The sequence below is a fragment of the Ascaphus truei genome, chromosome 5 (assembly GCF_040206685.1).
Source record: "Ascaphus truei isolate aAscTru1 chromosome 5, aAscTru1.hap1, whole genome shotgun sequence".
NCBI classification, from domain to species: domain Eukaryota; kingdom Metazoa; phylum Chordata; class Amphibia; order Anura; family Ascaphidae; genus Ascaphus; species Ascaphus truei.
Genome location: NC_134487.1, coordinates 20,620,909 through 20,648,289, shown reverse-complemented (window position 1 = coordinate 20,648,289; position 27,381 = coordinate 20,620,909). Strand labels below are relative to the sequence as shown.

At 39.5% G+C, this 27,381-nt stretch overlaps 1 protein-coding gene across 1 annotated transcript; it reads right to left on the bottom strand.

The window, feature by feature from the left end:
- Positions 1–987: 987 nt before the first annotated feature.
- On the bottom strand, positions 988–6,164 carry LOC142494631 (uncharacterized). The gene is made up of 3 exons (XM_075599062.1): positions 5,720–6,164; positions 2,448–2,525; positions 988–2,084 (listed from the first exon to the last, which is right to left on the bottom strand). Exons 1-3 carry the CDS (start codon positions 6,162–6,164, stop codon positions 988–990), a joined length of 1,620 nt encoding a protein of 539 aa, XP_075455177.1.
- Between the last annotated feature and the right edge of the window lie 21,217 nt (positions 6,165–27,381).

Below are 27,381 nucleotides of genomic sequence, written 5' to 3'. Positions count from 1 at the left end.
AACTCCCTGTCTGCATGAGTTTAAATACGTGTGTATATATATATATCTAAATATATCTCTCTTATAAAAATATATATATATTTATATATTATATTTTATTTTTTTTAATATTGCAGGAGTACACACAACATTGATGGCAGTAAGTATACCTTGTATGAAACCTATTTAAATGGTGAGAAACATGATTGAATGAAGTAATAAACATTTGTTTAAGCACAATACTGTTAGAGTCTCATACTTAGGATATTTCTCAAACATTATGCCTGTATTATTAAAATAGTGTGCTTTCACAAGGAAGCATGAAGTGTATTAGTTTGTAAAATACATGTATACCAGTTTATATAGTACTATATATATATATATATATATATATATATATATACATACACACACACACACACACACACACACACACACACACACACACACACACACACACACACACACACACACACACACACACACACACACACACACACACACACTCAGTGTGTGTGTGTGTGTATATATATTTTTATACATTCTGAGATGTTATTGAAACAAGAACACACAAATGATTAAAGGACAAAATTAGAATGCCCAAGCAAGGCAAAGGTAAGTAATAATTTACACATAATCCTGCTGTACACGTACAAGAAAGATGTTTGCAGTTACTTAGGTGTTTTTATAAATGCATGTGACTAATATGCATATGCAATTCTTACATCAATTAACACACCCAAATGCAATGTTTTGCTGCAAAGTCAATGGCAGCTTCTCTAAACTTTGCAACTGGTTCCAGGTGGACCATTACTGAACAGACGATTAATACATAAATATTTATAACACTATTCATTAATTGAGTGTTAACATTTCCAAAACTTCACGTGTACAAGAACATACTTGAAAGTTTGGAAACAACACAGTCTTCAGCATACATACAATAGTAATTAGATAATGTGAAGTCAACAAAACAAGGCCAAAGACATATTTTCTGAATTATAACATTTATTTTTTTTGTTCCTTTTGCGAGCGAGTAACAGGCCTGCTTGTTGTCTCTTGAATTTTCCTTTTTCTTTTGCCACCAACTTTAGGCACAGCAGAGCCACTTTGAGTGGCCTCTGGCACTTCACGGGCAGGGCTTGTGGGCAGTGACTCACCTACAGGGCTTTTGGGCAGTGACTGTTCACCTACGGGGCTTGTGGCCAGTGATTCACCTACAGGGCTTTTGGGCAGTGATTCACCTACAGGGCTTTTGGGCAGTGATTCACCTACAGGGCTTTTGGGCAGTGATTCACCTACAGGGCTTTTGGGCAGTGATTCACCTACAGGGCTTTTGGGCAGTGATTCACCTACAGGGCTTTTGGGCAGTGATTCACCTACAGGGCTTTTGGGCAGTGATTCACCTACAGGGCTTTTGGGTAGTGACTGTTCACGGACAGGGCTTGTGCCCACTGACACATGTGAGCAAGTTGGTAGACACTGCACAAGTGATGGTTGGTCTGTTTCATGTGTGTCTTGTTTTGTTTTTGTCGCCTCCTTTGTAGGTGTCTGCTGCTGAATTTGTACAGATGGCAGCGGTAGGATGTCATCAGGAAACTGCACAGCAATGTCTGCTACTTGACCGGTAACATTTGGGCCTGGTGAATGAATATCAGATGAATGTGGTGAAAACTGACCTGCATGAACAGATCCTGCCTGTGAGGTGTTGAATCGTGGTACATTAGTCATTCTCCAGTAATTAGCTTGTGTTTGCTGAACAACTAATGCTTCGAATGAGGTGTTGATTTTTTGCAACTGTTTAGGCACTTCAATGAAGACTCTGTGGAGATGTGCCAATTGTGAAACTGTTTCTTCCTGCAGTGCAATCATCCTTTCCAGCACTGTCATCAGGTCAGAATGGCGACGATTTTCTGCTTCCACAATTTTTCCCTCAGAAGCTACAATTGCATCATATGTGGTATTTGCTGGACGTTTTGGCGGTAAAACAGTTTCAATTGGAACCTCTTCATGGTCACTTGCTTGTATTTGTGTGTCTATGGCGGCGGCGGCGGCATCATCATCATCATCATCATCATCATCATCAAAATCCTCTTCATCATGTTCTACAAATAAATGTACAAATTATTAAATGTCATGTTAATCTCTGCTGTGTTACTATGTAATTGTACTGTGTCATAAGTAACAACTAACATGTTTCCATACGTTTTATAACCTCACATTAAAAACTACCTTGACTTAAGAATAATGTTTGGACTCAGTATGAAATATGAGTGAATGAAAACTTGCTGTAAACTCACAACTCCTACATGATAGTTAACATCACTAACACAATACAAGTTGCCTTACACTTCATTTTCACTGACACTAAGTAATCCTATTTAAAGAACATGTGCAAAACAAATAATGAACATGACAACATAACATATAGAAGAGCATATTATATGGCCACCAACTGATACACTCACCTTCTAGGTGTGTTGAGCTGGCTGACCCAGGTGAAGACACTTGTTCAGTCTCAGGTGACACATGTCCTTCAGGGGCAACTATATATAACAATAACATAAGTTTTACATTTACATGTGTAAATATTGAACAAACAGTTATTGTATGTTCTGTATTTATGAGTATCTAACAGCATCATTTCCTTAACCCAAAATGTGTGTGTGAAAGTGAACATAAATAGTTGTAATAACAATGTACATGCCTGTGTACTTAGAAGTTTTGAGTTCCCTAACATACAACATACTATGGTTCTGCAGTAATGCGTGAGGAAAAATACATTAAATTTGTACATAAAAATCATATGTTGTGTAGTGATATCAGTATCATAATGTACATAACTATCATGAGATGACCATTCACAATGGTTATCATGAAGGTGGTCATATTGCAAAAAGTGTTGTTTTTGGTAGAGGATATGTGTGGTACATTAATATAAGATGTGGCACACCTGAATGTGGCTGTGACTAAACAAGACAACACATGCAGTGTGTGATAATGTGTCGTTGATAGTAGTTCAACTATAGATATGAGTGAACTAATGTGTGACGTACGGTTTGATAAGTAATGAGTTGTTGGGGCATTAAGTAGCTAAAGTGAAGCTTTCAAATGAGTGTGATTAACTTCAGTTGTGCTAGTGAGGTTGTAAGAACGGTTTTCCCTTCCCCAAAAAGCCTAATCAGCCACACCTTTAAATTACTTGAAACAGGTGAAAATGGTGTGAACTAAGTTGCCCCTAAAATGAGGCTGTAATTAGTGTGTGTGCTGAACCCCACCCCCTCTGTTGAAGTGTATGCTGTGATGAGATATTAATTGCAGCTGCTTTAACACAATGGTAGATGAGCTAAATAGTCGTGTGCAGTTTTTAAGTTATGAAAACAATGACATAAAATATGATACGTGTGCCTCATTATGCTATCTGTATATGACTTAAATCAAAAATGGACCTTTTCATTAACAACTATAGATGTGTTAGTGCAAGTGATGTTTGTAGGCCGTTGCATGCAATATATTTGATGCATGCTTAAAATAGGCTGTAATGTCATGTTTGTCGGAGTAAAATAAATAAAATACACAATAATATTCTACATATTTCTGTTCTGTACCTGTAGCTAGTAATAATTTCTGATTAACATGTGTTACACATGTGTACTACCCTGTTGTTCCCCATCTTCGCCCACCATCAATTGCTTCCACTGCAGAAATGCATTTTGGGAATTCACATGTAAATGAGCACGCAATGGCACGTGCTATATTAGTTACTGCTTTTAGTAGGACTACAACATATATGTCTATTTTGAGATATATATGTATACAGAATCAGACATATACATATATAGATGCAGGTATGCTTATATTGTGAAGACAGTATAAAAAGCAGTGTAACTATGCAAAATAACTGTAAGCAACGACACGCCTAGTACAGTAATATTTCTCACCTGGTGGAAATTGTGAGGGGTAAATTCCTATATCACGGTCACCAGGTAAGCCTTCCACGACGACGGGAAGTAATTTTACCCGAAGCAGCTCCTCCAATGGACTTAATATGAGACGTTGTGGTGTGGGCCCACCTCCAGTGCCAGTAGCATGCACGCGTTGGTGTTGTATTTTCTTTTTCAATTTGGACCTAATATCATCAAATCTCTTGTGACAATTCCGCTTGTCCCTCACATGATTCCCACACGCATTGACACCAATGACTATTGTGTCCCACATTTCTTTTCTGCTTGCTGAACTTGTCCGCCCTTGAAAAACATATAAAATATATGAGGTAAATGATTAATAATAGAAGCACCAGTTTCCTACACTGCTAGCTGTTCCAAGAGATAGCAAACATGCTGTTTTATGTGTAATATGTGAAGCACATGAGCATTCACTACTAAACCTATACATGTAAGCAAGGTTGCATTCATATTGTATGCAGTTATGGCAAATTGACCGCCTGTGTTTAGTTGTCCTTGTAAGGCATGCTAAAAAGCTGTGTTTCCAGACTAATTAACATAGAAAGATATTGTGAAGCCATATTTGCATATGAACAAAACTCTGATGACCTAGGATCACATGTATTTGAATAATAAATGTAAATGTACACTTACCTAGTAAATGTCCATAGATACTGTCATAGTGCTCCAGAATGCCAGTGACAAGAGCTGTATTTTCCTGGTCATTGAAGCGAGGATTACGTGGCTTCTCCACACGTTTCTTCCGAGCAGGTTTAGGGTCAGAGCTTGGCTGGTGCTGACTGGACTCTCCTTCTTCCAATGGAAGAGCCTCCAAAAGCTGGCCACCAGCAAGCACGCCACCACCATCCACCCCATCAGCAACTGCGCCACCAGCAGCACTCCCAGCACCAGCACTCCCACTCCTAGCACCAGCACTCACACTCCTAGCACCAGCACTCACACTCCTAGCACCAGCACTCACACTCCTAGCACCAGCACTCACACTCCTAGCACCAGCACTCCCAGCACCAGCACTCCCACTCCCAGCAACAGCACTCCCACTCCCAGCAACAGCACTCCCACTCCCAGCAACACCACTCGCAGCACCAGCACTCCCACTCCCTGCAACACCACTCTCACTCTCAGCAACATCACTCCCCTGAACAGTACGTTCACTCCGACGCGTACTCGCACGAGTAGCACTCCCACTCCCACCAGCATCACTCTTCCCACGCTTTGCGGGCATACTTCCAGCACTCACAAAAAACAGACAAGAAATGTACAGGCAATCACACGAAACACTTCCACATATAAAACAAGACAAAGATGTAAACAAAACAACAATGGACAAAGCTCACCCAATACACAACAAGTCTCTCAGTCAATATGCAAATGTTCAAACAGCCAGCTCTGTGCGTCTCTCTCTCTCTCACTCCCAACAACACAGAGAATGAATAGCAGTACACGTTGCCTTTAAATATGGCGCGCAATCCAAAACATGCTTGTTTCGCCTGATTCAGCAAGATTTGTGATTGGGCAACCTAACAGCACCCCGCCACGCACGCCGATACACCTGTGTGTGATCGGCTAATCATCGTGAGAGTGGGCGGATTTGTTTTCGGGTTGATTTTGAATGTATTCGGCACTTACTGCATACGGAGAGGAAAAAACGCCAATAACATGACTAATCGGTAAGATTGCCGATTTCACATAATCGACGCTTACTGCATGAGGCCCTAGGACTCTGTCTCCAGGTTGAAACATAGCATTCCTATTATAGCTATTTCGCTGGTTACGTTGGGCCTTTTCCTGCACTACAGGCATAATGGCTGCCATGTGTTCCTGCATTTGGGTTATGTGCCCAATTACACTGCAATGGGGTGTAGTCTCATGTTCCCATGTCTCCTTGGCTATGTCAAGTAACCCCCTAAGTTGTCTACCATACAACAATTCAAATGGTGAAAACCCAGTAGATGCTTGGGGCACTTCTCTAATAGCAAACATTAAATAAGGTAACAGAAAATCCCAGTTCTTTCCATCCTTATCAATTACTTTCCGCAGCATTGCCTTTAGGGTTTTATTGAACCACTCCACCAACCCATCAGATTGTGGGTGGTACACAGAGGTTTTTAACTGTTTTATGTGGAGAAGTTTGCACAACTCCTTGGTTACCCGAGACATGACTGGAGCACCCTGATCTGATAGGATCTCCTTGGGAATCCCCACCTGACTACACATCATCATTAACTCTTTAGCAATAGATTTCACTGAGGCCGTGCGTAGAGGGTTTGCGTCAGGATATCGGGTCACATAGTCTAATATCACTAATCACTGGTATGTACTGATGCCCCCTGGCTGACTTCACTAAAGGGCCAACAAAATCCATAGCAATGCGTTCAAACGGGATTCCAATTATTGGTGGGGGTCCCAACGGACTACGGTACGCTGGCAAAGGGGCAGTGAGCTGACATTCAGGACACGATGAACAATAATCTATTATTGCTGCCATCAACCCCGGCCAATAAAAACTCCTGAGAATGAGCTCTTTCGTCTTTTCAACCCATGGGTGACCACATAGTACATGGCTATGCGCGAGGCTTAACACAGTGCGCTGATACGCTTTTGGCACTAACAACTGTTTTACTCTAACAGACTGCTTTTCCTCAAGGCGATACAACAGATCGTTATCCACCTCAAAGTAAGGATTAGACAAGGTCCTGTCTGTATTAGAAGGGGTTCCATTCCTTACTGAAATGGAATTTCGGGCTACTGACAAAGTGGGATCAGACCACTGGGCACTCTTAAAGTTACCTGGGCTGACCTCTAAATCAATAAGGTCAATGTCTGCTTCTGGACTATTAGATGATCCGGCACCACTTTGTTCTGGGTTGTCACCCACTAGTGCTTTTACAGGGTATGGCTGTTTACTCCCAGACTCATTTGTGCTATCTAGTTCGTCTCCCAAAATGTCAGCAAATGGGAAATCATCATTACATTCATTTGACGAACTAGTGGCAAATTTTTCAGCAGCTGGCCATAAATTTAGAAAATGGGGAAAATCTCTACCAATAATCATGTCATGGGCTAATTTTGGTACAAGACCAACTCGCCAATTTACAGAGCCACACTGTGACTCAACCTGTATTTCAGCAGTGGAGTAGTTATGTCATCCCCATGTATACAGGAAATATCAATCTGTTGGGAGTCATCTACCTGAATACCATTTAACAAATCTGGGTCTATGAGGGTAACCATACTCCCTGAGTATAGTAATGCCTGAACCCTTTTCCCTCTACCTGCACGGAACACAAAGGGTAACTATTCAGACAGCCATTTTTGTTTGCGGAACACACAGTTTGAGCATACAGTGAGTAATCACCCTCATTGTTACTACCCACATTACATTCCATGGGTTCAATCATTCTGGGACAGTCCTTTGCCATATGTCCAAACTCTCGACATTTAAAACATTTTACAGCATAGTCCCTTATAGGTTTTTCCCGCTTAACAAAGTTCATTCCTCTTGTGGTTATGTCCCTGGGGTTATAGACCACAACCTGTTCATCAAAATTCCCCCTTTTCCCTGGAACAGTCTTACCAGTTTTACTGGGGCTCTGGACCTTCCGGTTCTGAGGCTGCCCTTGGATAGGGGGTTGAAGCCATTCTCCAGCTGCAATGTACCGTTCTACCAATGAGACTAACTGGTCAGCAGTTTGGGGATCACTCTGACTGACCCAGCGATGAAGGGCAATAGCTAAGCCTCTCAGAAATCGGTCCATCACTAGTTGCTCCACAATGTGACTGGATGTGTTGATTTCCGTTTGTAATCACTTTCTGGCAAGATGTATTAAGTCAAACATCTGTGATCTTGTGGCTTTATCCAGGTTGTAGGTCCAAGAGTGAAACCTCTGAGCACGGACAGCCATTGTCACCCCTAGGCGCGTCAGGATCTCCTTTTTCAGCTCGCTGTAATCACTGGCTTGAGCCGGTTCCAGATCATAGTATGCTTTCTGGGCCTCCACACACAGAAACGGTGCTAGCAGACTTGCCCATTCATCCACAGGCCATTTTCTCTCTCAGCCGTCCTCTCAAACGCCATCAGGTAGGCCTCTACATCATCTGCAGCCACCATCTTTTGCAGGTAGTTACTCACTTTAACCACCTTAGGATGTGCTTCTGTGGCATTCCCGGTAAGCATCTCAGATAGGCCCTGGATCTCCTGATGTAAGGCACGGGCGGTATTTCACTGCTCCTCTCTGAGCAGTTGATGAGCTTCAGCCTGGGCCAGCACCAGTCTCTGCAATATTGCCATGTTTTCCTGGTGTGTGGCGTTACCCTCAGCCAGCCTGCTGTTGGTTTCTTGCTGTAAGGGTTACCCTCAGCAGCCCTGGCATTAGTTTCTTGTTGTGTAGATGTGGCTTGGATCAGGGCTGTGACTACTTCCTCTATTCCCTTTTGCATCTTACAGACTTGTCAGTGTGATGCGCGCATAAAACTCCACCATAAGTGACAAAGTACCTTCTTGCTCTGTACCTTTTGTCCAGGGATCAGCACTTTCACACAGCCTTCCATGTAGAGGAGACAGTCTTCTGACACAGAGGAGAAAAGCTTTGGCCTGTTTATTTTGCCATACAAATGCTACAGCAGATAACAGGAGTAAATAAAACAAACAAAACAAAAGTCTTTGCTTTTCCTTAGCATAACACAGCTTTTCAACACACACTTCTCTTGAGAATAAAACAGCTCTGTCTTGCTCTGTTGAGAGCAGCCTTATAAATTGGCTCAATCAGCTCAATCAGCTGCTGCAATCCTGTGAAAGCAGGGAGAGCTAGAAGTCCCGGTCTGGATTCCCTTTGGTAAATCTCCAAACCATGGAGTGGAGCAGAAACCCTGCCCTAATTGAGGGCCATAATATCCCCTTTTCACTACCGTTCTCTCATATCTGTCACACATGCACAGAACAAACAATAGGGAGGAGAAGAAACGGGTGCATCATCAGTTGTGTAGATGGAAGAATGAAAATACCACTCCTTAGACTTATAGAGTGTAACCAGATGGCAGAAAATAGGGGTGAATATCCCCCCACCAGACATAGTACTTCATTACCCTCACCTCAGGAGAATATCCGATTGTATCCCGCCATTAGAACAAGATGTACAGATTTACTACTGATTGGCAGGGATACCTTGAGGGTACACAAAGTCCATGAACAACACAATGGATCCCATAACACCACATATGACCAAAGACTTGACATGGAATAATAGCGGGAGAAGTAGGCATTGCCAAAGTGTATAGACCTGACAACGTTGATGCCTTAAAAACAAACATATTAAAGAATGAACACGCATCTCACTTCAAACTATGTCCTAACCACTTCGATGTGAAAAAAAGGCTTGAAAAAAAAGAGAAACAACGTCATACCACTGAAACTTGCAAAGATATATTAACATCCGAGAAGTGAGGTGATGGCCTAGGATATACAGAATTTCAGATGGTAAAAGACGATGATAAGCCAATTCCATCAATGGAAGATAAAATTTTCCTGAGGATGATGGATAAAGAGCTCTTTAAAGATGAATTAAACATTTGGGTGGTTCCAGTTCCATTTTCAGTTCCAGATCTATTTCGTTCATCAAGAAGATGTCTCCCAAAAACAGAGAACAGGACCTCTCTAAACGCTTCGCTATATCGCAACTAGGAGAAGAAACCGGAGACAAAGCATCACTGTGTTGCCTTCTTGAAGAAGATATTTGACAGTGGTCATGCAGAGACAGCTCCCCCAATGAAGAAAGGTGAAGAATGCTGTTACCTTCTATCCTTTGGCATATACCATCCCAAGGAAAGAAAAAACTGTCTTGCGCTTCGGTGGTCAGTAGTGGCACCTATGGTTTCAAAGTAGTCATATGGGGCTGAATAAGAGGGAGCTATGCGTGGCCACTGAGTTGACCGGAGTAGGGGGAATAAAAACCCTTACCTATGTTTCATCTCCGGTCTGGGACCTGCTCTCCTCAACAGCTCCTGTGTGCAGCCTTCTGTTAATGTCAGGGAATGGAAGGGCTCTGGCGCAACTGCGCATGACAGACTTGAAAAAACTACCGGATGATCTCAATAAACTTTATTGCACATCACACACTGGGGCTACACCACGATCTCCCCCTCTACGCGTTTCACCCTCTAGGATAGGGCTTCGTCTTGGAGGGTGAAACGCATAGAGGGGGAGATCGTGGTGTAGCCCCAGTGAGTGATGTGCAATAAAGTTTGTTGAGATCATCCGTGAGTTTTTTCAAGTCTGTCATGCGCAGTTGCGCCGGAGTCCTTCCATTCCCTACCATCCCAAGGAACCTGGTCAAATCCAGGTACTATTCAATTCAAGTGCCCAATTCCAGGGAGTATCTTTGAACGTTGTTCTCCTTTACTAACTAATAGTCTGCTAGGAGTGTTACTTCGCTTTTGGAAATAACCTATTGCCATAACAGCCAACATTCAGCAGATTTTTCACTTTTTTCTCATTCGGGAAGACACCAGAAACAACCTAATGTTCCTGTGATACCGTAACAAAGACGTTGATGACCAAATTATAGAGTACCTGGATAAAAGTGCATGTCTTCAGTAATAGTCCATTACATGCAGTGGCTACATACAGGCTCAGCAGAACAGCCCGAGAAAGGGAAAAAGAATATGGTACAGATGTTGAGAAATTAATCGAAAGACATTTTTATGTAGACGACGGGCTCAAATCACTCCCTACAGAAGGAGAAGCTATCGACTTGCTTAAAAGAACACAAAAGATACTACTAAACATGAACCTAAGGCTCCACAAAAATAGCTTCTAATAGCACCATAGTGATGAAGACATTTGATTCGGACAATTATGCTTTTGATTTGAAATATTTAGATATTGGGGGTTGATACGCCACCAATGCAGTGGAGCTTCATATTAAGCTGGGATCTTAATGCACACACATTCATGTTCCAGGTATCCATCGAACAAAATCCATACTCTTTCACAAAGGCCGTACTCTTTGACAAAGGCCCGTGCAGCTGAAACGCGTCAGAGTTTCTTGTTGTGCTGTCTACTATGTGCCATTAAAACTTTTTGTACCCAGTACCCTGCAATCTTCGGTCATCATTTTTTCCAAGGCAGTTGCACCGCCATTCACTACCTCTTGCATCTTACTGTACAGTATGTTTATTATGATATGTTCCACATATATTTATTATTGAGTTATCTATCGATATCAGACAGGGAGTGTGTTGTCAACAGCTCTGTGTGTTTTTTTCTACTATTGTTTCCCTGTTACCTGTACCCAAGATTCTGTCTTCTTTGATACCATGTAAAGGGTTTTTCAGAAATTCAAGGAGGACTCTGTTTTGAATGAAGAAGGAGATGAGTTTAACTGCCTGTCAACGCTTACTGAGCCCCAGGAATCCCCTAGGTCAGAAAACCAATTGTTTGTAATTTATTTACCTTGTATTGTAATTTTGTAAAGCTCTGCGTACATTGTTGGCACTATACAAATACAATTATACATACATACAAACAGTACATTGAAAAAATACAAATCGCTATTCCCTATACCAGTGACTTATAGACATTTTAGAGCAGACTCTACAAAGCCCCAACTCAGAATCAAAGGGAAACAAAATGGTAAAACTACATTATTCTCCTCCTTAAAAAAATTAAAACCCTGCAAACCATCAAATATCTTTAACTCAAATTTTTGATGACTCTAAGGTCCTTTATGATTGTCAAAATTGCTAAAAAAAAATTATAATCTTGCTTATTGCTGCAGAAGGTATGCCTTTTATTGTACAGAGGTGTTTTAAGAAAAATGTTACTCTTTCAAATATCATAACATTTATGCTAATACATGTATTTCAGTTGTACATTGTCACAGCTGTTTGACTACAGTAGATGTGTACAGTATGTCACATTGCCATGGGTGTTCTAAAAACAAAGGTTATTACTTGGGTAACGAGAATCCTTCACATAGCAGAAGATTGAAAAATGGCAGCTTTCCCATCGGGATAGATTCCCTCTACTTACTTCTAAATAATATTCACTTTAGTATTTAATTTTTTATACTGAGAATTGGACATTGGATACAAAATGAAAGCAATGCTTTTTGTATTATTATTCACTGATTTGTTTTTGTCCATTATAAATTTGATAAATAAAGACACTGTTTTATATCAATTTATGTTGTGTGTTGACGCTGCAATTCATGTGCATAATATATTTATAAATATTTATATATATATATAATCAGAATGCCGTCCTGTCTCTGTACTTTCTTCCTGCCCCTTCCTCAGGCCAGTTCCCACAGATCCCTAAGCAAGGAACCTGTGGTATTTCCCTTCGTACCATACCACATATATCTCCGTCCAGTCTGCAACAGAGTCATGTAAAAATCAGAACAACATTAATTTGTTCTGCTGAATGGCTTTTTGGGTTCATTTTTCCAAATAAATACAGAAAAGTTTTATTTAATTTTATGATAAAATATAAAATATATTTAATTTTTCAATGTATACATTATACTGTATATACGGTATCATATTGTATATCTGTTCTCAGCGCATATACTGTAAGTACAGTGTGTAAATCAGTGTGTAAATCAGTGTGTAAATCATATATTAACTTAAATTGTTTGGAAGTATCTCTCCTTTCTCACTCCTTTCAGTTGTATGAGCAGGATAGTTGTTTGTCACGTTTTTTTTAAAGTGACTCCCTTCACTTTGTTTTGTTTTCACCCCAGTTGGGGTTTATTATATTCATTGCATCACTATAGAGGACTGAGAGGTGAGAAAGAAAGATAGCACTGGTAATTAATTGAGACAAAGATCTGTAGAATTCATATATTTAATAAGATAACTAGAACCACACAGATATTGGAATCTCGAAGTGTAAAATATTTTTAGAATAGCTTCTCGTAGAATAGCATCTCGTCTATCTTCACTAGAAAACCAATTTGCTTAGCGATACCTTGGTTCCATATAACCCATCTGATTACTACCATGTGTATCATTAGTGAGTTTCTACTCAGTTTTTCACATTTACATTTTTTTTAAATGAATTTTGTATATAATAAAGTTTTCTTATTTTCATATGAATTCATTTGAAGGTCTCTTTTCCGAGTGCACTATACAGGGTTCTGTCTTTTGTGGATATACAGTATACAATATTACTCCCTTAGTCGTAACCCTCCTCTATTTACAATTGTAATCAAGTGTAGCAGGGCCTCTATCTTTGTTGTCATACTGTACATAACGCTTACAGACCTGTCTTCTTGGAGCATTGCATTGTGCTGATATGTTGCTGTGTGACCTTGCCTTATATCAAAGTTAAGCTGCTTCTACAGAGAGAGAAGGTGGTCTTCTGAAGAGAACAGGTGCATTTCCTTTCCTTCCACCTCCTCCCCCCCCCACCCCCAGACCAAGAACAACCTCATGAACTATCCCATTTGCATATGAGAAACTCTGCACCCTGTTGTGGTAACAGAACTATGCCAGCATTGCCACTTACTAACCTGCTTAGGGCACCATAGCTTTAATGGCTTAAACTGCAATGCCAGTTAAAAAAGCAGAGGGGGCAATGAATAATCATGACAGGAGAAGACCAACAGGTCTCAGAAACCCTCTTATTCATATGTGGCTTTGATATACTTTTCCATTTATTAAAGCCTGAAGAAGAGGCTGACCCTCTCTGGCATCTACCAGTATATGTTCAGCAAGTTCCCCTATGAGAAGGACAAGCAGGGATGGCAGAATAGTATTCAAAGTGATTTAATCCTCAATGACTACTTTATAAAAAATGACCCATGGCCCGGAGAGAAAAGCTACTGGTCCCTAGATCCAGCCAGTAAGGAAATGTTCCATACGGGCAACTTCAGAAGGAGATGACGGAGGAATAGACCCCCCAGATCCACTCACACACACTTCCAAGCCTCTTTTACAGGGGCAACTATGGCTAAGTGTCCCCACCCAGGTACATGCAGCCCATCTTCATGTCGTACAGCACACAGTATTTATTGCAGTATATACTGTACATGGTATATATTATATACGCACAATATATAGTATATGCACACAGTATATATTATATACACACACACAGTATATAGTACAGTACATACCACAGTACTGTATATATTACAGTTCAGTATATAGACATTATTAAACAAAGGGAGAGAGGAGATCTTCCTACGGTTCATCAGCAATTTTTCCACAGCGATCTTTGCCTTTTCCTGCAAAAAAAACTTAGACTAAATATCACAAACTTGCCATTAGAGCATTGCAAGTCTTGCAAACCTTGCAAACAGTTGCACATTGAGGAGGGCCCTGGGGCTTAAAAAAAAGACAAGCTACATTACCCTTCCCCCTAGCACCAAGATGCTGCTGTAGCTTTGAGAAACAAATACACATGTGGTTAGGTCAGTGGGCAAACGAAAAACTGGGGGTTTCCCATCATTGCTTGCAACAATGGCAAAAAAACAGTATTTGCAAACATTATGTTGTTGCATTCAAACATTACAGTAGATGCATTGATAATTTATCATACTGACTTAAGGTTCATGTTTTCACGCTTTGAATTCAAAATAGGTTACTTCCCAGAATAAGCCATACCTCAGTATAATATTGAAAGTTTTTGAGTGTTCACACAAAATAACCATGCAACTGTACATGAAGCAGCTGACTGCTGAGGAGCTTTTAAAAAAAAAAAATTCCAAATGAAGAAATGTTTTCATTAAGGATTTCAATCAATTTGAATGTCTTTTAAGTAAACAGAGATGTTAAAACAATAATTTGCAATACAGTACTTTCACAGTATAATCTTCTAGCAAATTCACAATGATAGGTGTTTCACATAAATTAATGAACAGGATAATTTTACCACACTGATCTAAGGTTACTGTTTCCACGCTTTGGGAAGTTAGGGTTTTCCAGCATTTCTTTATGGCCTAATTATCAGGGCACTAAACCAAAGACAAGTTTCCTGTTAACAAAAAAACATAACAAACCTCCACAGCGCCCCCCTCCCCTTCTCAGTTGGAACACAGTACAGTACCTACATCAGACTTTAAAAAAAAACTACAATGCATGTACTATATTGAGATTGTCGTCATCATTTGTGGAAGAGAGTGCTGGTTAAAGGGGTGTGTTGTATCTACCGGTATACTCCTACTTTCCTACGTTTGACATATTACAACAGTAGAGAACCAATCACTAACTCATCCCCACCGAACATTAACACCTTGTGCCGAATGTTTCCGAGGGGACATCAGCGGTATGGTACATAAATGCACACAGAATTTGTTTTACCACACTCACTGATCAGAACTGTTGTGTGCTCAACAATAGATCAATACATCTTCTACTAACACAAGAACCTTCTTACTGCTGTACAAGTCATATCTCTAAGGAGCCTAAGAAAGTACCGGATACCTGCTGATACAAGACTACTTCCAACCTCAAAAACCACTTGTACTAAAACTAAAGTGGAAAAAGAAAACAAGGCATTACCAAAAACTCCAAAGGGGACGTTTCTAGGACCAATGTTGAAAAAGAAGAAGAGAGCCAAAATAATTGCCATTTATGTACCCAGAAAAGTTTTTTTCCGCAACAGGTAGTTGTACCTCAATCACCATCACATACAACTCATCTCACCTCAAACCAGTGCATCCCACTCCAGTCCTGCTCACCTCACCCAGAAACATCTCAGCCCAACTTGGACCTGGCACAAACCCCAACAAAGTATAGAGCTCCAGTCTAGTCGTAACTGGTGCCTTGATTAGAAGCAATGTCAAGTTAATTTGTAATGGATAACTGTGGCCAGACCTGCCATGGATCATGCCCTGCTACCAAGTAGAGACTGAACACAATGGAAAGAAAATTTGACCTTTTTTTGGAGAGGGTGGACCAAATGGTGAGGGACATGGTGGGTCTCTATTCGATTATAGGTACACAGCAGCAGGAAAGAGCAATACCTCTTTCTCCCTTCCCCCACCCCTCCCCATATGCCTCCATGCAATGGATGGTAGGAACACAAACAACAATTCAGACAGCGAAGATAACTTTGTGGCTATGAGTTCCTGTGCTACAGGGACCGACCTGCTGGAAAGTGGCATTCTGGAGTAGTTAGCTATGCCGGTTTTCAAAAGCACACATGTAGCACCACTAAGGCATAGACGCTTCAGTATCACTGTTTGTGGGGATCCAGTAAATTACTTCTTGCTTTCAATTCCCCCATTGAAGCTATGTTAGATACAACAGAGGACAGTCGGGTCGATTTGCTCAACTAATCTTCCAACACCATGTGACTTTTGAAGGTTATGCCAAGTGGACCGGACATGTGACCTTTTATAGCTCCAGGAATTGTTAGGAATATCCTTCTTATTTGAGGAGAGCTAGTTTAAAAGAACTTGGGAAGCAGTATAAATGTGCTACTGCAAATGCGCTACTGCCGTAGGCCAATATAACAAGCGAAGGAGAGTGTGCGATACTGTGAGGGATTGACCAAGCCTTTTTGATTCCCCTGATCCGGTGACCTTTTGTGGACGGCCGCCATGAGGTTCCTTTGAGAGAAGAGGCTCCTTTGGACTTTCCATCACTCCGTGACCCAGGGTGGTCCCACCGCCTACACTTATACTATGCTTGTGAGTGTTACTCTTTTTAATATTATGTTACTATAAAGCAATCTGCACTATCCTCTCTTCTCCTCTATTTTTGTGGCATTTCCTGCCTACTCTGCTGACAATCTACAACCTGAGTAGGTTACTCCTAATAACCGAAAGGCCTCTATTACTCGCACTAAATGTGAGTAGGATTACTGTTATATATTATTGGGATTTGTTTTCTATTTTTACTCTGCTGCACTATTGTGTATTTTTTTCTTTTTTTTTCAAATATATACCTCCCTGGATGCGAGTGCGGTCTTGATCTTTTGCTCTCATCACCTCTGTGGACTGGGACTGAATCAACTTCAGAAGCAGCAACCATTGCAGGACAGTACTCCTTTATTTTCTTTACATTTGTTTATTTATTTACTACAATGTTTGCGCTCGATACTTTGTTCTCATATCTTCAAAAAAAAAATGCGCAAATGTGCTTACATAAAAAGATTTGTTTTAACAGAGAATCAGGGAATGCATCTTCAAGAATTAAAAAATGTCATGATGAGAAATCCTGTTAGTTTGGAGAGAGGACACAGATGAAAAGTGAAGAATAGAGACATCATTTCTAGTGCTGATCTCTGTAATCAGCAAATAATATTTAAAGTTCCCAGTTAATGCTGGGGGGGGGGGGGGCGGGGGAAGGGGAGACTCAGTTATAAACAACATCTGTTAGAAGAAATACCTAGTGCTATTACAGAGACCGACTTGTAAGACATGGTGGGGTACTTTTTCTTATATAGAAAAAGTTTCAAAGAGCATATCTGATATTAAAAGGAATATTATCTATATGCCCTATATAGAATTCAAATAGTTTATAAAACTGTAACCTTATTAGCAAGCCTTGATTTGGAACAGTATTCAGCATACTGAGAAAAGAAAAACAACAATTCTGTAACAATATAACAATGTAACAATTCTGTCTAAAATACCAAGAATTCATGCAATAAACAACTTTTATTCCTACAGTAAATGTAAAATTGTCTTATATCCACACATTTACCATTTTTCAAACATAATCAAGTCTGCCACCTATTGCTGCGCTCTGGGTTTGTCATACAGTACTTGCTTTTAAACATCCAAAGCAATACAAAAAAAATGCTGAAATTACTGTACAGTATGTTCTTGTGCATTGTTGCATTATCTGCAGAACATTGTCCCTCATCATGTCAGCCAACTATGCTGTTGGATAGACAAGAACAATTAGGAAACCAACATTAGGATTTTTCATCAATGGAATTACAGTATAGTGTACAGAGATTAAGAACACTCATGGGCTTCTTCTTCTTGATAACTCTTTACAGAACATTTTGTAGACATAAGATTTGACGCTAACTTGGAGTAGCAACAACAATTATTTTGGTTTTTTTTACTGGAAAAAAGAAACATTGCTAAACAGTCAATACTTAATCTAACTCTATATTTACTCCTGAGGGCTCCCCATACTCACTTCATCACTGAGAATCAAGTAATCCAGAGAACAAGTAGTAATGAAAAAATATATAATGTTACTAGAATGATACGAAAAAGTATATATAAAATATAATATAAGAAAAGAGGCGTCTAAGAGTGGATATGATAACTATATACAAATATATTCAGGGACAATACAAGGAGCTTTCAAAAGAACTATTCATCCCATGGGCAGAACAAAGGACTCAGGGCCATCCCTTAAGGTTGGAGGAAAGGAAATTTCACCAGCAACAAAGGAAAGGGTTCTTTACAGTAAGGGCAGTTAAAATGTGGAATTCATTACCCATGGAGATTGTGATGGCAGATACAATAGATTGTGATGGCAGATACAATAGATTTGTTCAAAAAAAGGTAGGACATCTTTTTAGATGGGAAAGGTATACAGGGATATACCAAATACGTATACATGGGAAGGATGTTGATCCAAGGATTAATCCGATTGCCAATTCTTGAATGATTACTAGAGAACAAAGACACCCTCTGGGCAGCACTCGTTGTGTGTGATAATGTAATGGTGATAAACTTAAAATTAAAATACTTTAATTATACTTGTTAAAATAAGTGTCAAAATCGTTGAGATAAATGGACAACTGACAGTGGTAACACAACACACTTTTGCATGGTCAGTCCACCGTCACCTGTATCTATTTTACAGGCTTTTTAACCTTGTCATTGCTGAACTAGGGGGTTAACTATTTAGTTCTTGATCTCAGTTTTAGTATTGTGTATTTTTGTCTGTTTTATGTGTTGTGTTACCACTGTCAGTTGTCCATTTATCTCAACGATTTTGACACTTATTTTAACAAGTATAATTAAAGTAATTTAATTTTAAGTTTATCACCATTACATTATCACACACAACGAGTGCTGCCCAGAGGGTGTCTTTGTTCTCTAGTAATCATTCTGTTCTCTCCCCTTATTGCACCGTTGTTGATTTCACTTTACTACAGGCTGATGCGAGGATCTCCATCCCTTTCCCCCTTTCCCCATTGTTGTATCAATGCCAATTCTTGAAGTCAGGAAGGAATTAATTTTTCCCCTTAATGGGTTTTTTTGTTTGTCTTCCTCTGGATCAATAAGTAAGTATAGATATAGGATAAAGTATCTGTTGTCTAAATTTAGCATAGGTTGAACTTGATGGACCTATGTTGTTTTCAACCTCATCTACTATGTAACTATGTAACTATGTAATATAATAATATACTGTAATACAGATAAAAAATACAAGCACCATATATAGTAGAGGCAACGTTTATTCTAACATTTGCCGTAAACTAGCCGGGTTACATTCTGGGTATGTGCTGGGTATGTGCTGGGTATGTGCTGGGTATGTTCTGGGCTAGTTTGAGGCACGTTTAAGGTATTTCTGCATTGACTAACGACCCATAGGATTAACACAGCAGGGATCCCTGGCAGTCCAATTCAGTTTGAATGGGACTGCCAGGGACCCCCGCTGTTAATCTGATAGGCCATTAATCAATGCAGAAATGCTGGGGCTAGTTTAAGGAAAGTTTAAGGCATGTATTCAGAATGTACCTGGGTGTTTCTGGGTTTTTTGGGGAATTGCCACTGGTTTTTGTTAGAATAAGAGTTGCCTCTACTGTATATGCAGTATTACGACCTGCAGATTGGTCATGACGTGAAGTGGCTGCAGGCTTATAACGCTTTGACCAAAGGGTTTAACTAAATTACCCTTACCTACGTGCAGATAAGCACTGAAGTATTGTACTATATGTTGTGTCATTTTTTATGTTGTGCTGGGCCTCTCTGGGGTTTTTTTTGGACCATATATACAAAGACTCGTGAATCATATGAACCAATACATACTGTATCTAAGCAAAAATAAATAACAATGACATGGATAGTACGCAACTGTCTCACAAATCAAGCATTATGGACAAATGCAACAGCTACATCAGCAACAGTATATCTCTGAAAGCAAACACTTATCCATAGGTTTAGGGAAGAGAAACAACTGGTCCTGTGTCTGCAGGATATAAATCAAAGACTCACAAGTGTATGATGGATATCTTATAAATATAACACAATAAGTGGCGCACTGTCATACATGAAAATGACACTAAATGCAATATACAGTTACAAAAACACGGGGGGGCAACGTTTTGAGGTGAGAAACCCATTTTCTGGCCCATATCCATGTTATAGGAATGTGGCACTTCCCTTATGTGCTCTCCCAAAGGCAAATAGTCTAAAGATAAACAGATTTAGGGTGTATAGAATGATTTAGTGTGTATCCTGTCTTGCTAACTGGGAACTCCGGGATACACGCTATGGATAAGTATTCGCTTTCAGACATATAGCTGATATAACAAAACAAAACAAAGCGCAAAATGCTCATCGTGAAGTAGTAAAAAAGAGTGTTTATAAAATAAGAGGTTCAAGGTTAAGTGTACATCAGGTAAGAAGTAAACAGGCACATGAAGCTACACTGTAGCTGTTACCAATAACTGCGACCGGGAACTGCAAAAGGATTCTTCCATCAAGGATCTCACTTCCTCTCCCGCACGGTCAGCTGGAGTAAAGCAGCAGCCACAACGCCAGTGTGTATGTAGATTAGCACAGTCCCAAAGTTTTGCTTGTTGCGTCAATGCGCCCAATGGAGCCAGAGAGTAGTCAGCTCAATCCTGTGAGGCAGCGTGCATCGTCCTGTCTCCTGTGAGGACATTTCTTCATATCCTTTATCATGTTGTTTTTACATAATTTGGATAACAAATGCACTTTGCAACATTTTTCTCACATTTCTCAAAAATGTAGCAGTTTCCTGAAATGTTGCCAATGGTCACAATGCTCAAAGACCACAGAGGTAAAAGAGAAGTTTCAATAGGTTAGTTTTAGGGCTGCAAATTTGGTTATGCCCTGACGTTGGCTTGCAGGCTTATAATGCTTTGGCCAAAGGGTTTAACTAAATGCCCATTATTTATGAGAATATTATTAAAGAATGTAACTATATACTAATTACTATATATTTTGTCAAATTGGATATAGCATTGGGCGTTTCAGTCTTTTGTTGTGTACAGTAGATATAGATGTATTCAAGAATAAAATAAAAAACCACTTAAGTCTCAATGGTTGATGTGCACCGATTCTGCAAGGCCCTTTAAGGGAACAACATATTTTTCCTGAAAGCACACAGGAAAAGTAGGCTGCTCTGTTCTGGCAAAAACTATAATTGTGGAAAACTATTCTAGTGTTGAATTCATCCTTGCTGATATTGCAGGACGGGATTGCCAGATGACTTAGATAGGGTGTGTTAAGATATATGCATTCTAATTGTACTCTGTTGGCTTTTGATTTAAACTTTTATACTTGTCAAAAATGGTAAATGACTAGGGATGTAACTTCAAAGAATAAGAATGCCCCAAGGCATCCTTGTTGAAATGATTTACTCCCAAACATTCCATGAATCAAGTGTAATATACAGTACCATTAAAACATTTTTTTAGCCCTAGAAAGAAAGACCAAATGAACCCCTTCACTGCCATGGGATTAGTAATACAATGATCTTTATGATTAAAGAATAACAACAACAACAACAATATATACTACTTCCAAAATACCTACAAACTGACAAGATCTCTGTGTTTTCTCTAACAAATGTTAATATAAATCACCTCTGTGATAGCTCAGTAATATGTGGTGTTGTTACATTAATTTAAAAAAATTCACAATTTAGACACCCCATCTTATTTGTGCAGTATTTATTTAAGAAATAGCAGACACAAATGACTAATATATGAGAGGATATATACATACAAAGGATTGATAATTTTCAAATAAAAAAATATTTGCGTGCATTCTAGCATCTGTATTTTCACAATTTATATTTGATACTTGGACTGTCATTGTAGAACAGTCCATCTAACTCAGTATTTCTCAACCAGGGTGCCCTGTAACCCAGGGGTGCCTCAGACTAACATTAAGAGTGCAAAAGAAACAAATGATGTGTGCTTTTGTGTATCAACCCAAATACTACCATGTTTTTTAATTATTATTATTGCTGATAAAAGATTACATTTAAAATAACAGAATAACTGAATTTTACAATTACATTTACAGTAAACAATGATAACACTGTAATTGTAAAATTTGATTGTAATTTAATACTTATTTTCAGTTTCCATCCAGATTATTCAAACTGAAAACAATGTGACAATTGATAAGATAATGGGGTGCACCAGTAATTGGAGCTCCCAAAAGGGGTGCCCTGTAGGAAAAAAAGGTTAAAAACACCAAGCGTTCATATAAATAGAACTAACTTTCTTTGCACTCACTTACATTTAAATCCTTTAATAGACTGTATCATCCTGGTCCTAGCTGAAGTACTGTACAAGGCTGTGGTCCCAGTCACTGCTACAGCATACACCTCAGCGTGCTCTGTGCGTGTAAGCACCGCCCCTCAATGGGGCTGGGCCCAGTACTCACCTTCCCGCTGAAGGTGCAGCGGCGCTGTACACGCAGTTTTTTTTAACTTAATAGAACTGGCGACGATGATCACAGGGACCGCAGCCTTAGGCAGGGGTCACAATTCTGCTCTTGTAGATACTAGTCAATTGATAGGTTGTTGTCTGCTGCACATACAAAGCGAATGCTTCTTACTTTTTCATTGCTTTTTAATTGCATATCATCATAACAGGGTTTTTTTTTTTCACAAAACTGTCACGATGATGAAAAAAGCAATGAGATATTAATTATTCTCTTAAGTAATTACCTGCTCATATCATTTTCTTTGTTGCTGGTAAATCTTATTTTTTTTTAAATCTCAGTGTGTTGCCCTCAAATGATTCAGTTTTGTGGTCAATACAATATGATCTAGGAGTCATCTTACTACAACATTGCACCTTAATTGCCTTTACTATATCTATAGATGGGCAAATTATACAGTATGCTGTGAATATGGGGTTTATTTGCCAGTGTGAATATTCACTGGATTGATAATGAGAGAGAATCCTGTTTTACAAAAGGATCACCTACTCTAGGTCTATACCCTCAAACACACCTTTAGACAACACTTGGAAAAACACCTGTGCATATAAAAATGGGCATCCCTGAGAAATATACTAATGATATGCAAATGCCTTATATTAGCATATCTCCCAGTGATCTGAGGTCTCTCTTTTTCTCTTTCACTCTGTGTGGTATATATATACGCACACTTCCCCCCCCCCAAAAAAACGATTCATTTTTACTAGGCAAATATTTGTCGATAAATCGAATATTAGCAAGCTGCATTTTGACACATTCATCCATCTCTATATCTACAGACTTCTGTTCTCTGAGCTAACATTGGAAGTGAGAGATGTCAGGGAATGAGAATCCCGCCTGTCTCAGCATTGCGGATCCTTGACATCTGTTATGTAAGTGATATGTGTAACACATATTCAAATGTAACACATATCCCCCCCCCCACACCCTCTGGGAGATTTTGCTGCTACGTGGAGTGTGGTGGTGCATACCTGCTGGCTCACAGTAGATCTGAGTCTCCCGCATGGTGGTAGGGGATGTCAGAACTTGGCCTCTGGGTTATAAACTGATTCGTACTCATGGTGACAGTGCCTCCATCTCTTGCAAGCCGAAGGGATGAGGGGAGAAATCCCTGCAGGATAGATCCTTTGCTCTTCTCCCTGATAGATTTCAGTCTCCGGCAAGAAGGTATGGTAAAACACTAGAACACTTTATTCACACTGTAGTTTCCACAGCAAACACAGCAACAGTAGAACGTAAGGCTTTCACCCTCAGGATGTTCCTGGGCCTGCACTCCCAGCCTAGGGTACCAGAAGCAGTCCAATCTCTCCTCTTACTCCCTAGTGGAGTAAGAGGAATAGTCTCCCGCCGCTCCCCCAAGGGAGGCCCACAGATTGGCAGAGCCCTGCACAACTGGTTTGGGTAGACTTGTCTCTATCAAAAGTAGAGGTAACTCAACTAAATCAGGAAGTGCAGCTCATTAAGTACAGGAAAAGCAGGAACCAGTCCTGAGTCCTTGATTGGACACAAGGTCTGGTTGCACCGCCTCCCCTGTGACTCACTGAAGCTGCAGGTAGTGGGGAAAACCCACGATAACTCCTGGAAAGCCTGCTCTACTAGGGCTTACTGTCAGGAGGAGGGCAGACTGGTAGCCTAAAACCAGCCAGGGCTACATATGCTATTTACAAATAGTATTTTTAGGAATACATTAGGAAAATCACAGCCCTAAAAACATTGCAAATCAGGGTATTTCGTCAGTATATAAAATGCAGAGAACTGAAGGGTCTCGGGACCTGTAGGTTAATATCATAAGGTTTATCATACATCATTGTATTACTAATGTTTATATTCACTTTGATATTAAACCTTTATGCCCAGCCTAATAGTTTAGTTAAAAATATCATGCAATGGATGATCTTTCTGTTAGAGTGTGGACAACATGTATTACTGCTTTACATCTTACTGTAGGTGTCTGTATAAAGATAAATTATGCAGCAGAATTATTGCACTAATTTGCATTTCCATCCAGACGTCTCATTGTGTTAATGGATCAAGATATTTTGTGCCAAGATTTCCATACATCCATCATCTTGTAATTTGGGGTGAGCAGACGTCAGGGAGAAGTCCCACAATGCACATTTTCAGTTTGATTGTTATTCACAAAAATATTTGCAAACATCTGAAAAGGTCACGCAGTAAAAAAATCACAATGATCCTAAATTCAGGTCACGCCACCATTTATATATTGTCATTTTCACAAAATTCATTTTCAGCAATGTGGCAGAATGCAAAATGTAAGAGAAATTAGCAAATTTTTTTGCAAAGCACATTTGAAAACATTTACATATCTCTAATTATTAGAATTCTTAATATTTTTTTTTAATTATGATTGCAAATCCTGAATGAATCAATCATTTTAAAGCACTATATATATATATATATATATTATGGACAAATTCGACTGAAAAAAGAAAGCTATGCATATTTTACTAACAGTGAACAAGATACAGTATAGAGATATATACAATAGATACATAGATAGATTGTAATAGTTTAAGGAAAAAATATGTTTTTATATTCAATCTCTACTGACAAGATGTAGTATCATTGTGTCTATAAATATGTATTGACTGGAGCAAGAAGGACCCCTAGTGGACTGAGATATACTGTAGTAGGATTTAATTATAGAAATCAAAATTATTTTGATGAACATACTGTACAGCAAATAAAGATACCACTTGTGTGTGCGCATTCACATGGCTCAGCCAGGTCTGCAAACCTGCTTTTTCCCATTATATTTTAGCATACAATGCTTTCACTGTAGCCAGGAATTCTGGGTAATGACATGCAAATCAGTACTCACCTTTTTAGTATTAGGGTTAGATTCACAAAGCTTTCTTTATTCAGGGACATAACAAGACATTACGTAAAACACACACTGACGTTCTGTTCCCTGATTTCCCATGGTATCCTCTAAGTTGATTAGATACAAAAACAATGCTACATTATCGTTGCGTTAATTTCCAATAATATAATGGTCAGTACCATGTTAGGGGTATTTAGTAGAAATGGGCTAATATGAAAAAATTCGAGGCACAAATGATTTACTATTTTTCTAGTAACATTCTATTAGAGATGCAACATTTTTCGACTTTGTATTTGTTTTTTTAATTCCCCTTTTAACATTTTGAATCACTCTCTCTTTTAACTCTTTGGTTATGTCTTTCTACTGTATTTCCAAAAGGGGAAACTCCTAAGGGTTTGCCTTTTTCTTTTTTTTTTTTTTTTTAAACAATGCCCCATATATTTACATAGAGAGAAATGGGCCTATTCTTGTAGCTCGGAAGTTGTCAGTGTCAAACCACTCAGTTTGGCATGTTCAGAAGTTGCTGCATGGAATGTGAGAATAAAACCCCTATTCTCTATTGCAAAGCACATTGTTTAAACCGCTTCTATAAAAAGTGACACACTGCATGTTTTAACAGCCAGAATGCCCAGATTGTATTTAAGGCTCTGGATGGAACTTGCCCTTCCAATCTCGCCACACTCGAGGGGGAGTGAAAAAAAATGCGAGTTTCGAGAAGCTGTTTGCATTACAGTGCTACAAGAATTACAGTGGTCATCATCAAATGCGAGTTGGAGGCTTTTTTGACACCCCTGAAGAAGTCCATTTCGGACAAAACGCGTAGAGGCATTTTTGGAGCCAGCTGTTGAACTATATAAACCTTGAGGAGCTGTCTGAAGCTCTGTACCCCCTCTGTGCATTATCCCCTAGTGCAGGGGTGAGCAAACTTTTTATGCCATAAAATTTCTCGGGCCCCCCCTGCCTGATGTAATCAAAATCACATGAAAAAAAAAAAAAAACCTTTATTAAACGGTATACAATATAAATCCAAATATGTCTAAATACTTACATATTTCAACAGCTCGTGCTTGCAAAATTAGGCTGCGTCCACGCTGCCGCTGAGAGCGGTGACATCACCAACTCTCCAAGCATGAGCACAGGGTGTCCTGCATAATTTTGCAAGTGTGGATCGGGGCTATGTGTGTGTGTGTAGGATAGAAGAACAAAGTTCAGCAATAGTGCTCAAATGACCATAGAAAAACAGTTTATATAACATCCATCTTGATTGAAGAATGAAGATAAGGCAGGCAAATCACAATTAAGTGAGTATATGGTATATAGGTGAGCGTAATGTATTTGACATATCTCTAGGGGTCCTAGGAGTGCTGTAACTGGAGAATGATTGGCTCCACTACATCACACCTAATGAGGACAATGTCACACATGCTTGCAACCACCTTATTGTACCTTCCAATATGATAAATGGTGTTGAACTCACATGCATAAAGCCTGTATTCTTCTTGTCTTTGGGGCGTGCATCCGTAATGGCAGTAGATCAGTAGAGATTCCGCACGATGCAGAGTAGCAGAGCACAGCCATGCAATGCTCTGCTACTCTGCATCATGCGGAATCTCTACTGATCTATGTGTGTGTGTGTCTGTGTGTGTCTGTGTGTGTGTATTGACTGCTGCTGAGCGCACATCAAAGTCAATTTTGTTTGTCTCCCCAAGCGCCAAGATTGGGAGAGCGTACGTGCACAAAGGCAATACTTTTGGGGGGCATTCATCCACCTCTTTGCTACCTCCCTTCCCTCTCCCATCCCCCCCCTTTTTTTTCTTCCTTCCCCTCCCTGCTCTTTGTCTTGCTATCCCCAGTGTCATCCACACTCCTACCTACAGTATTATTATTTTTTTTCCATTTTCAATGTTGTGTTTTCACTTTTTTTTTAATTATTTCTGTACATTCATAGTATGATTGATATAGT